General features: G+C 35.0%; 1 protein-coding gene across 3 annotated transcripts; it reads left to right on the top strand.

Annotated features, from left to right (window-relative positions):
* Window positions 1-1,013: 1,013 nt before the first annotated feature.
* Window positions 1,014-11,668, top strand: LOC106721524 (putative transmembrane protein INAFM2). Of its 3 annotated transcripts, none has more exons than XM_014516475.2 (2): window positions 1,014-1,460; window positions 11,403-11,666. In XM_014516475.2, the coding sequence occupies exons 1-2, from the start codon at window positions 1,136-1,138 to the stop codon at window positions 11,609-11,611; spliced, it is 534 nt and encodes a 177-aa protein (XP_014371961.2). In that variant the 5' UTR covers window positions 1,014-1,135; the 3' UTR covers window positions 11,612-11,666. The 3 variants fall into 3 exon arrangements, with proteins under 3 accessions (XP_014371961.2, XP_014371962.2, XP_014371963.1); XM_014516476.2 differs by lacking the exon at window positions 1,014-1,460 and adding an exon at window positions 6,765-7,544 and having other exon boundaries at window positions 11,403-11,668; XM_014516477.2 differs by lacking the exon at window positions 1,014-1,460 and adding an exon at window positions 6,765-7,477 and having other exon boundaries at window positions 11,403-11,478.
* Window positions 11,669-13,308: the final 1,640 nt, after the last annotated feature.

The following is a 13,308-nucleotide window of genomic DNA, read 5'->3' on the forward strand; positions in this document are numbered from 1 at the left end:
TCAGCTTACATACATTTTTAAAGATTTAAGATGACTTTTCCCACATAAAATGACAAAGTTAAACGTAACAATTTATTCCATTCGAGCCTTCTTAATTAAGTCATGTTACTTGAGGAGGATTACGAGTGTAATCCTAGCTTTACCTACACACTATATCGAGCGACATAATCCCGCAGGAAGTACTCAAAAGTACATCGTCATCTGAGTAGGAGACGTCACGAAACCAAGGACATTATATTTTTAATACTTTAATCTTATTGTGTCACGAATTATGGTATAATGTCTTATTTAGCATTTACTTGCTTCTATTTAGTTCATCAACTTGCAATACCATTGCTATTAAGGTATCTGCTTTATTTTTGAAGACTTCTAGTTAATGAACAGCGCGATGATAATGAAAACTTACGGATAGGTACAATTACCCCCATTCATTGGAGTTATAACTCTACATTACACATCTACGTAAGTAGGTCTAAGCGATAATATTTAGGTAAGTTGTTGTATTGATTTAAGCTCAATAAAAAAGGTTAAATAATTAATATAATATCTAAAGATGCTATTCCTGAAACATTCAACCAGACATCGCGATACTGTTCAAAGAAAATAAACATCGCCCGTTCTTACGTTGTCTTCAGCAGCGAATCGTGGAAGTACGAAATATTTGCTGAGCTGTCAATTGGCTTTTCGAATTTCTTTAAAGCCAAGACGTCAGCGTTTATAAACAGAAAATGTTAGAAAAATATTCTAAAACATGTCGAACAAGTTTTTATATTAAAGTAAACAAATTATTCGTTTTTTTCACGCAATCAAATTAAATATGAGTTCAAAATCGATCGTAAACTCAATATTTTTTTTTGTCTATTTCCGTATCATGAATAAATTTCAAAGTCGGCTCCGAATAGATATCTTTAGTGGGGTATTAAATTTAATATGTCTCGTAGGTATCGTGAGTCCGTGACGCGTAGAGTTAATCGGTTTAGCGCGGGAGAAGTGCGCGCATCGCACGGGACTTGGCCGCACTCGCTCGGCCCATCCGCGAATCGGCACACGCGCCACTTCACGTACCGGCTATATTTTAAAATCGGCACGAGTAGGCGACGCGGTAGAGGAAAACATGTACGGATAAGAGCTGACGATGTCGGGCAACGGTCAGAATGAGGAGGGTGCTAAGGAGAGCGGCGGCGGCGGCGGCGGCGGCGGCGGCGGCAGTAGCGGTGATGACGGCCGGGATATGTACCGGCCGAAAAACGTAAGCACGCTGGTGCGCGTGCTGACGGTAACGGCGTACCTGCTGTCGGTGTCGATGGCGGCCATCCTGCTCTCCGTGTACTACGTGTTCGTCTGGAAGTCGCCGGAGTTGCCAGTGGACGGCGCCCGGCTCGCTGCCCGCCAAGACCTCGCCGACCATTACTCTTCCCTGCACAACCACACAAATGACTACTATGATTTCGGTTACCTGGGTATGTTGCTCTATCACTTTCAAATACATGCATTATTACCATTAATTTTTAAAACATCTAGATAATAAAATTACTTAAATATCCTTCTACATACACGAAATTTTAGATGGATGAATGGATGTTTGTTAAAAGGTGTCTCCAGAACGGCTCAACGAATCTCAATTAAATTTGGCATGGATGTACAGCATAGTCTGGAATAAAGAACACATAGAGTACTAATAAAGTTTTTTTTTTAATTCATATGGACCAACAACATTATTTTCATTGCGTCCACTAAAATTATTATTATTATTTTTTTTTATGTACATTACTTTTCGTGTCCTTAGTTTTAATTATATTAGTGATCTTTAGGTTTTATTTTCTTTTAATGTTTTAATTGTATTATAAGTGTTGTAATGTCTTTGAACGGATTAAATGTCTTATTATTATTATTCTTATTCATTTATTATCTTATTATTTATATAATACATTTTATAAAAAAAATTAACAAAATATATTATATAAAAAAAAATATTAGTAATAAATATAAATAATAGTTATTATTATTATTATTAAAATCTTACTAATATTATAAATGCGAATATTTACTCTGGCTACTATTTTTTTTTTCTTAATTCCGCACGGATAGAGTTGCGTGCGTCAGCTAGTTAGTTATTTAATAAATTCATACACCCCATCATCATCATCATCAGCTCACTATACGTCCCCACCGAGGGGCTCGGAGCCTACCCCAAGTTAAGGGTGACTAGGCCATAGTCAACCACGCTGGCCAAGTGCGGGTTGGTTGACTTCACACATATCATTGAATTTCTTCTCAGATATGTGCAGGTTGCATCACGATGTTTTCCTTCACCGTAAGAACGTCGGATAAATGTACATATGTAAATCGAAAATCGAAAAACACATTGGTACATGGCGGGATTCGAACCCAGGACCTGCAGATTGCAAGTCAAGTGCTTAACCCCTGAGCCACCGACGCTCTATACCCCTGAGCCACCGACGCTCTATATATATACACCCGCTAGGATATAAATATTAAATCTATATCCATAAAAATTTATCATACATTTAGTAACAATAATATTGCAAACCGAAACTCAATATTGATTAATTTTTGATATCAAAAGTTAATTTTATTTGTCGCTAGCTGCCGCCCGCAACTCCGCTCGCACGGGATTAAAAAAGGCCTTAATTGCCTATGTGTTCTTCCTGCCTATGTTTTATATATATGCCAAATTTTATCAAGATCCGTTGACTCATTCCGGAGATACCTTCTAATACACATCCATCCATCCATACATACATCCTAACATTCGCATCTATATAAAAGAAAGTCGTGTTAGTTACACTATTTATAACTCAAGAACGGCTGAATCGATTTGACTGAAAATTGGTGGGCAGGTAGCTTAGAACCAGGAAACGGACATAGGATAATTTTTACCCCCTTTTCTATTTTTTATTCCGCGCGGACGGAGTCGCGGGTAAACGCTAGTTTATAATATTAGTAAGATTATGTTAATACATATTATGTTAATTTTGACAAAATATAAGTCAATAAATTATACGATAACATAAACTTTTTAATTAGTTTATGAAAAAGTCATCAAGTAAATGAGCCTAACTAATATTTATCGCTTAATTAATTAGATTGTGGAACGAAACGTTTTCAATTATAATAAGTAATAACCTATAGCTATCAAAGAAATTGTTTAAATGCTATGGAATATTCGATACTCACTCTATTACAAAAAAAATACATGTTTGATTTTTTTTTTGCCAACTTATAGTTTTTTTGTCAACAATGCGCACTTATAATTAAATGCAAGTTAATCTATTTAACTAATTAATCTTTTGAATTTACCCATTCTTGTTTAAGTGTTTTTTGTGTTGAAACTTAAACCTTCGAAAAATATAATAATGTCACCTAATAGTAGGAATTTATTTAATAAAAGGAATACTTATTTACGCCTGTCTTTTGTTAAATCGTAGCATCATACCGGTCGAAAAGACCATTCAGCGATAGGTGTTGTTGTTGCAGTCTCTATTAAACTACAGTTGTCAAAAAATATTTTCAAATAATCAGTGGTCACAACATAACATTTACTTTATGAGGTACTAGCAGTTGCCCGTGGCTTTGTCCGCGCGAAGTGATAAAAATCTAACAATTAAATATAGCCTATATCAGCCGGGGTTAGTGTAGTTTCCCACCAGTGAAAGAATTTTTCAAATCGGTTTATTTGGGAGCACTATTCACTGCAGGCAAATAATAATCAAATCTTTCCTCTTTTTAATATCTCAGAATTTGTGCCTTGGTAAATCTTCAACATGCATTCCGCATATTTATTTCTATAAAGCATCTTCACTAGAGTGTTATAGGGGTACAGTCTTTCTTATTCTTTCAATTTCTGCATTTACGTTTTCCAAGAGCTTGAAAAGCTATGTTTAAAAAGAAAAGCTCATGTCATAGTTCTTTAGTAGAGTAGAAAAAGTTATTTTATTAATGATAATTTAACAAACTTTACATTCGGCATGTTTCAAAATCTTAAACAGAATTATTTACAAAGAAACAATGCATAAAAAGCCTCATATCAGAATTAGTTATAGCCAACGCTTTGAAAGCTGAAATTTAATAGTAACAAGAATAAATATAAATATTAATATGACTGAAGTAAGTTTCGTATACTATGTTGTTGTGCTTCTTAAAAAAAATCATACTAAAGTACATGATACATGGACTGTGTTAAACTACTATGGTTGTCCGGCTTAAAAGAGCAACTGGTATTTTCTATAGCTACACAGTTAACAAAATAACGATTACAGCGAAGCCTCGCAAGTTGTTATCACCACATTTGCCTCTACCCGCTCAATGTGGTTTCGTGTTGTCACTAAGCTCCCTTTCTGTGTAAAGGGTGTAAAGACGTGCATCTAATCTAGAACTGAGAAGCCTTTAAAAGATCGGGTCATGGCATCCGATATTTCCGAGAAATCAATATTTATTATAAACCAATTTGAAGTGTTAGCTATTTTATATTCATACTTTTATAGTTTCAAAAGCAGAATAATTGAATGCTACAATCTTATTATGTTAGCTTAGCTTAGCTCTAAACTATTTAAGAGTTCCAAACGCCGAAGTTACTAATCGATTTTCTTTATTGATTTTAGAATTAGCGTAGAATTGTAGTGTGAAGTAATAGTATTTTTAATTCCGTAGCTTGTTTAACTCAAAGCGACTAAATTTTATAGTGTCGTGTAGTTAATGATTCAATCATTTGGGATTATGATCCATAAGCTAGTCCTAATGAAAACCCAAAATTTTCTCACTATTCAGATATTCGCGGCGTGGGTGTAGTTAAGCAGATATTTGTACAAAGTACCTACAGGTTTACCAGTATCAGTTTAGGCGCGAAAGGTTTCTTGGGATCCAATTAATATTATTACAATAGCTTCCCTATGAGCATTACAAATGAAATGAGTCTCTTTTCTAGACTACTAATTAAAACTTTTTTTCTTATTATATTTAAATATCACGCGGACGGAGTCGCGGGAAACAGCTAGTGGTTTTATGAAATTAGTCATTCATCATCATCATTAGCTCATTATACGTTCCCATTAAGGGGCTAGGAGCCTACCCTCAGTAAGGGGGGACTAGTCTTAGTCATCCACGTCGGCCCAGTACTGGTTGCATAGCGTTGTATTCCTTCATCGTAACTTACTTTACTTAAAGTCCTATGTCCCCGTAGTGGGGCAGAGGGCGTCCACAGTACGTCGCCAGCTCACTCTATCTTGGGCTCTGCGTTTGGTCTCGAGCCATGTCAGCCCGACTGTCTTCATGTCGGCTGCCACTGAGCGCCGCCAGGTTTGTTTAGGGCGACCACGTCTTCTTGTTCCTAGCGGGATCCACTCCAGGGCCTCCCTGGGAATATGACTGGGATCCCGACGAAGCGTATGGCCAATCCATAACCACTTGCGGCGTCTTATTTGTTGACCAATCGGCTGTTCTCTGCATCGTAAGAACATCGGATAAATATACCTACATATGTAAATCGAAAATTGACATTGGTACATGACGGGATTTGAACCCATGACCTGCAGATTACAAATCAAGTGTTTAACCCCTGAGCCACCGACGCTCTTAGTGTTAGTAAATTAGTCATTCGGCACAAAGGATTCCCATTGTCTATAGAGCTACTGTTTCGGGAGATCTCATTTTTATTTAGAGTATCCATTATACAATATAAGACATTACATTCATTGAAAAACACATATGGACTAGAAAAGCAAGATATGTACTAATGTTACCTTAAGTACATTTGTACAAGTAAATTTTAATAATATTATATTCTTAAGTAAACAGTTTATTTACAGCAAATAACAGATCGAGACAGGGATTTTTATATAGGTACCATATTTATCACCAGTGTCGATATGAAATGTAATAACTATATACGATGCATTGACCATAGTTTAAACTCTAAAACATGATCATGTTAAGAGTGAAGCCTACAATGTGAGCGTGTACGGAGCAACCTACATTGTATAGTGCGCTGCATCCGATCAAAGCCCTCACTGACCCACTTTAACTGCCTCACCACGAATGTGGAACAGCTTAAATAAGTCTTATTGTTATCGTATATATTCTTTTCAGACATTATCGTCCCACAGACAATTAAACACACCTGCTACTCAAAACTGTAATGTACTTAAAATAAGGTTATAAGAATAACTCAGTGCCAAAAGGACTCGTATCAATTCTATAGTCGCAGTTCGATACGTATCTGTTTTTTTTATTTAATGAAATATAAAAATCCTTTAAATCTAATTCATGTGAGCATTTCAGAACAATTTGTTTAAAAGAAGAGAATTCTATATCAGTCTACCGCAAATCTGAAACTTTAACAAATAAATAACCGCTAAAATATGACATGTTGTGCGCCTTAAGTATGATGTTGTGAAAGGTCATATATGTAATTTATTGTAACGTTTCACTTCATATCCACATTATCATTTTGTACCATATTTTAAAATTTTCTCGGCACTGTTTACAATAAATTTTCAAAATGTTTACGTTTCCACGTGTAAAAGCAAGCAGTTAAATTAGATTTACAATATTTTTGCGTAAACATTACTACAAAAGATTACTTTAGAAATTTCTTGAATGAATAGTCTCGCGAAATTTCGTTTGCAAATATTGATCAGGAACGCGGAGAGGTGCGCGCGACTGCGCCGAATGGAACCACGGCGCCGCGCCGCCGACCCATCCCCGACACCCGGCGCCCTGTCATCCCTAATGATGCTTCTGTCACTGCAAACAAACCTACGAATTGACTTCGTTTGCATCCCGAACCGCTTGAAACCGATAACACGTGTCACGAGCGACAGGGTCGTCCCATCCGTTTTTACGTGCCGTCTTTAAGTGAGTGTGCTAACGATCGTTTTTCTTACGTTTTGTGTAAATAAACCGAAGGAACAATAAACGCGCGATGAGGGGGCACGACAGACGTATCGCGATCGGGCGGCTGCGTCACTAACTGGAATAGATTCACATATTAGCGGGCGTGAAATTAAAGGATAAACAAATGAAGTCCGGTGCGGGCGGCATTGTAGTGGAACAGCAGTCGGCGTCAGGAGGTGTCAAGCGGCAGACACGGGCGGCGTGACCCCGGCGGCCGAGCACCCTAACTGGGGCATATCGATAAGCGCGCCCTACTTACCCGATTTGGTAGAAGGCGGTGCGGTACGGCTGCATTCGGTCACGGCGGTGCGGCGGTGCCAGAGCGATGTCGGGCAAGTCGTGCAGCAGCGGCGTGGGCAGCGGCGTGGGTAGCGTGCGGTCGTGCGCGGCAGGCGGGCACGAGGTCGTGCTGGACGCGCTTTACGCCCGGAAGCGCGACAACAAAAGCGTGCGCGTGCTGACCGTCATCGTGTACGTGTTCTGCGTGTCACTCGCCGCCATCATGCTCTCGCTCTACTACGTGTTCTTCTGGGAACCCAAGGATGCGCAGTACGCGCAGCGCAAGGTGTCTCACACTGTCCCCCGGCAAACCAGCACCACACCAATGCCCACATGCTTATTGCCCGACACCGGTAGGTCACACCCACACGCTTCCCATACACCCATCCGACTAAGTGACTACGACACTGCGGTCACGATGCTTTAAAACTTTTAAGCAACACTGATATGTAAATATATGCTTCTATAAAAATTAACACGTGCACGATGTGAATAACATGGATAACCTAGCAAGAAAATGAGACCAAACCTCTATTTTTGATTAATTGCTAAAGAACTTATGACTCACAGGACTTTATACCCGATGTAAATAGCATTCACATTTAACTTAGGATTACTTAGAAATGCACAAGGTAATGACGTTTACAGTCTTAATCTTAGTCTTATATTTTTGTGAATCTATTCAAGTTCCTTTTCCCATTTATGTATGTACACAATTATGAATTCTGCCCATGTTATGTAGAATACACAATTACAATAAAAAGCTCACAGCAACTCGCTTTCCGGTCGTCGATTGTTCCACATCTTCTACAACTAAAAAAAGGTTTATTCAGGTATATAATAGAACAAAAACTTTTGACTATCTAATTACTATCATAACGTTTATGTTTAGTAACACGGTTTATGCACAAATCAGTACAATCACAATAACAAAGCAAGATTAAAAGCTAGTCAGGTAACAATTTATTAAGAAGTTAGGAATTGCGGATAAATTTTTAGCAAAAAATCGAACGAAACGTAACATCGTCTTAATTGTAATTAGGATTTATTTCCATTGTTCATCATACTCGTAGTATATCTCTATCGAGCGTGCCTCTCTGTTTCTCAAAGGCCGTCAACGTATCTGCAGTTCATCTGGTGTTTCTGATATCCCTTGGAGTCAATGACCTCCTCGGTGTTCTCGCCGCTAGTTTACCCCTTCTCTTATAAAAAAAATATTCGTCGATCATATCATGGAATCAGATTTAATTATAACAATTTTCTGTACAACGGAAGTTTGAATAGTAACAGCTGATTAATTTAAATATTACTGAGGGTAGACAACATACATCTTTGTTTGAGTGACATTTATTTGAAGTAATATAACTATGCAATGAAATGTGATAAATAACCGCCGAAGCTTCATAAAATTTTAGCGCCTACTATTAAACAACTTTGGCACAGGCCAGCATTAAATTAACTGCTAAATTATTTGTGTAATTATAAAGACATTACAGGATAATAAAAACTATAGGAGCTTTGTGTTTTCATTATGCGATCGACGGTATTTGATGTTTACTACACTTTTATCCGCACCTATTCTGGCACATCAAACAGATTATTGTTGTTATGTTTTATCAACACAAACTATATTTACATTATCTTATTACATAAAGCGAATAATTCTTGTATATTTCGGCTACTGCGGAAACCGATTTAACACTTTTTATATTTTAATTTTTTACAAGTATTTTTAGTGTTCTAAACTGAAGACTAGCACAAAATACTACCTTGACCGGATCAGCCTTAATAAACCTTATAAATGTAAAGATGTGCATGAAGGTGTCGGCACAATGTTGCAGACGTACTTTACAATTATGCAACGTGTTTATAAAAGAGGAAGCCAAGCAAGTGACCCGTTTCCTGGACTGAGGCTTCACTTTCGTAAGCAAGAATATCGCTGCTCGCCCACAAGATCGACACGCTACCGGTGTCATAATATTCTTTGCAAACTTATACTACCTATCTGTTATAATCCTTTTATATTGATTTCTATTTCTGATCTACTGTGATATTATTGGAACCACACTCATCGAGTTTAAATAAGATCTAAAAAAAATGCAAAAAAAACTTAACTTGAGACTGGCTTTGATTGCGGCAGACCAAATCGTGATATTTTTCTTTAAATAAGTTAACAATAGACGATTAATCTAAACACTGGTTTTCACAATAAATTGATAGAAACTTTTTTTATATTTATAGCACATATGCGCATGATTTATTACATACGCTGGATAATAAATTAAACTTCGAAGTGATGTAAAACGTCGAGAGGAGGCGAAATGAGCGAGCGCTGGTTTAGCCAGGCGCAGCAATAACTCTAAATATAGGTGCAGGTAGCTACAATAACCAGTACTCGGCAATTCACTGATCATGTTTATAAGATATAAATCACTCGGTGATTTCGCTCGAATTGCCCAGAATAGACGGACCGCCCGGATTGAATGCCACTCCTGCATAACCGATCACAACACAATACATTGTTCTTACTTTTATCCTCAATCTACGGAAATCGCAAAGATTTTGCTTCTATCTGCAAAGATTTCAAATAAGAAAATGATTCGATTAGTTCTAACAAGAATAAATCGTATCTGCTATCCATCGAACTCAATAATAACAAGCCTGTATCTTATATATATGTTTTCTATCCAATTGAAATACATATCACCTAATCTGAATTTTATGTCTATCCAATCCATGTATATCATCAATCCAATATACAACATCTTAGTACATAAAATACTACTGTATGAAAACAGTGCATGTTAATCAACTATTAAAGAGTCGTTAATTGGTCAACAGAGTTACTTATTGTATTCTTAGTATATTTACATTACAAAAGCTACACTAAGGCAGACAACTCAAAAGCACTCTGAGTGCGATAGTGAGTGTACTGGTAAGTGATGACTGGGTTTGTTGTGATGACATAAAAACGTTAACTTAATATTATGTACATCACAACCCACAATTAGTTTGCGAAACAGAATACCGTTCATGTGATTCGATATTCCCATCTTGAAAATCTCTGTGTTAAATGTTTACACAGAGATAAGACGATGTTTACGTTCTTCAGTTAGATGGTGCATATGTTCTGGCTCGATACTCTGTTGCAATCTTATCCGGAGTGAAGTATCGATCTTGCCTTAATATCATTTCAGTTTAAAATACGCAAATATCTTTTCTTAACCAGATCATTATATTGTTGTACGAGCTGTCGATCGCGTTTCCGTCCGCGTGGAATTAAACAAAACTTAATCGGTTCAGCAGATACCCTCTGACAAACATCCATTTATCCAAACATTCAAGCATTTGTATTTATAATATTAAGTAAGATGAAAGTAGTTGAATTTTTTTACGAAGAAAACTTTATTAATATTCACCAAAGCGAAAACGGGCGGGGACAACTACCAAAAAGTTACAGTTACAAATTCTATCATTCTGCTTTTAATATAGTGAACTTAATGATTGTAAACTACAAACTTCAAGGCCTAATTAATAACCTTAAAAATATAAACACATCCTGTTTAATTCGTAACTCATAAACACACAACATTCCAAGGTGTTTAAATACCTACTCGATTAATTTGTATCTAATCTAATTTTAATTTGTGTACATACAAGAGATTGTTATGTATATTCATTGAGCGGTTTAAAACGATTTATTTATATCCGTTTCCCTCTTAAGATTCTAATTCACGCTCTGACTATATTTATTTGATGTTTTCATAGAGAAAATGCGTCTAGTGCGTCTTGCAATGACTGTGTTTAGGGTTCAAATAATTGAAGAGATAAAATATAAAAAAAAAACTGTTACAGAATTTTCTAGGGTTTTTTTAACTTTTTAACAAAACAAAACTTAAATGGGCAAGTCAAGCTAGGTCTGACAGTCTGATCTGATTATGAAAGAGATTACATAACTGCAGTGCAGTGGCAGCAAAGCGTTTTTATCTCTGACTAAAATTCCCAAGACTAAAGCTTTATTATTCCTCTCAGCAAGAAATTGTAAATGAATTTTAAATCCAAACTTCTAGAAAACAAAAACACTTTTCTATTTAATCTCTACATAAAAATAGAAAGATCACCCTGTCCTGTTCCCATTGTTTGCGTGATCTGCACATCTTCTACTAAAACAAATATATAAGTTAATTAAAATATAAATTTATCTTTTGCAGGACGAAGCAATACCTCAGTGAACGAGAACGTCACATATTCATTACCACCGAATCTTCTAGAGCCAACTTATGTGAATACAACAGACGATACGGGCCTAGATTTTGAATCTCCCGCCAATTTAACGAATAACTCTTCATTTCAACACATCAAGTCTGTTAATTTCACTTCCAATAATTCCGGAACCAACGACACAGACATCAATACATGACGTATAGGAACCAGAACAAATCATCTTCTATAACAGACTGTCTAACGTGAATCGAAATGAATATAATAAACTTATTAAAGTGTAGTTTAAATTAAACATTAAACAAATGTATTGAAAGTGAGAAAATGAAATTGCCATTAGCTTATATGGAGTGTAATTGTAAATTGTGATTTGTTTGTGGTAGGATTAATTAGAAAGAAATTAATAAAAAAATATAACGTTTTTAACTTTGTGTTCAAACGTATCTATAGTGTTTTGTTGTAATCGACTGCTAAAGCAGTTCTAGTCGAATGTAATACCAAAGGTAAATGTTATTAGTTTTAAAGATGTATCTTATTTAAACTTAAAGCAGGTTTTTAGAGCCTAATATTTTAAATGAAATTATTTATACATAACTGAATACCAATATTGTTTGTTATTCATAAGTATTACAATAGATAGAGCCTAATAAAAACTGCCACTTAATTTACAATATCATTGGATTTAAACTTTCAAGTTATATCTCAGTCATACAAAATATTTAGTTAAGATATTCAACATTGTTTTTATTTTAATTAACTTTTAAATTTTTTAATGTAAAATTATCACAAGAGTTTTAAAGACTAAGATTAATTTCTTATATGCTTCGTAAAACTGAATATCATTTTGAATACATTAAAATATATTTTAGCAAAAAAAGTTGTTGTAGAGCTATATTTTGTAATTGTTTAATATGTGGTGAATATGTTTTCCTATTTATTATTGACGAATGAATTGTATTTTAAAATAGTTACGAAATAAAGTAATTTTTTAATTATTTCTATGATTGAAATACACACCATCATAGTTAATAATAAAGTAACGTATAAAATATTAAAATGTTATTGATAATTAAACTGAGTAGGATTATGGTCTTTATTTAGTTAATTAAAATACAACGAATAAATAATATTAAATAACGGCCAGTTATAAAAATAAAATAATTACGACTTCAAGTACACAGACTATAAATAATATTTTTTTAGCTATTTATTTTTATGCCACTGTCGATTTATATTTCCTTTTTTGCCGAGGTTTCACGCATAATTTATTTTCAGGGGCATATTAGTACCGCAATAACATTTAATATTTTGGGAAAGATCATATATCATTGAATTACTTTTTATTGGGTTTATAAATTTCGAAGTTTCCGATCTAAACAATGGATCTCGATGTCTTTGACTCAGCGAATTATTTCAATAGAAAAAAATATAACCAAAGAAATTGCAGAACATTTTAATCTCATGTGTACTAGTCAAAGCGTACGTTATTTTTATTTATTAGTATTAGAACTCATATATTGATCATACGTACGGCAATTTAATCACAAGTGTGAAGTTTTATTTGAAAAGTTTGAACGTGATGCAAAAGTCCAAATATTCTATTTGATACGTAAAAGTCCGAATTTATAATTAAAAACTTTAATGGGTGTAGATTCTTTTATATGTAAAAGGAACAATGCACATAAATTTCGCGGCAAAAGTACTATAGCTAAGGTGATTTCCGGTAACTGATATGTTTAAAAAAAAATTAAGATTAGTGTTAAAAAAAAATTAAATACTCGACCTCTTCACTTCTTTTAAAATCTTAATGTTTATATATTACAGTTTTAATATATTACGCAGCGTTAATATTAATTAGTGTGCAAATTAATTACACAAAAATTGAATAGGAAGGAA

This window comes from Papilio machaon, chromosome 17 (genome assembly GCF_912999745.1).
Source record: "Papilio machaon chromosome 17, ilPapMach1.1, whole genome shotgun sequence".
Lineage (NCBI taxonomy): Eukaryota > Metazoa > Arthropoda > Insecta > Lepidoptera > Papilionidae > Papilio > Papilio machaon.

Excerpts from the sequence above, each read along its gene's own strand:
- LOC106721524 (XM_014516475.2), top strand. The coding sequence starts at position 1,136 with ATGTCGGGCAACGGTCAGAATGAGGAGGGTGCTAAGGAGAGCGGCGGC. Across the intron at positions 1,461-11,402 it reads CTATGATTTCGGTTACCTGG|GACGAAGCAATACCTCAGTG; the intron begins GTATGTTGCTCT and ends TATCTTTTGCAG.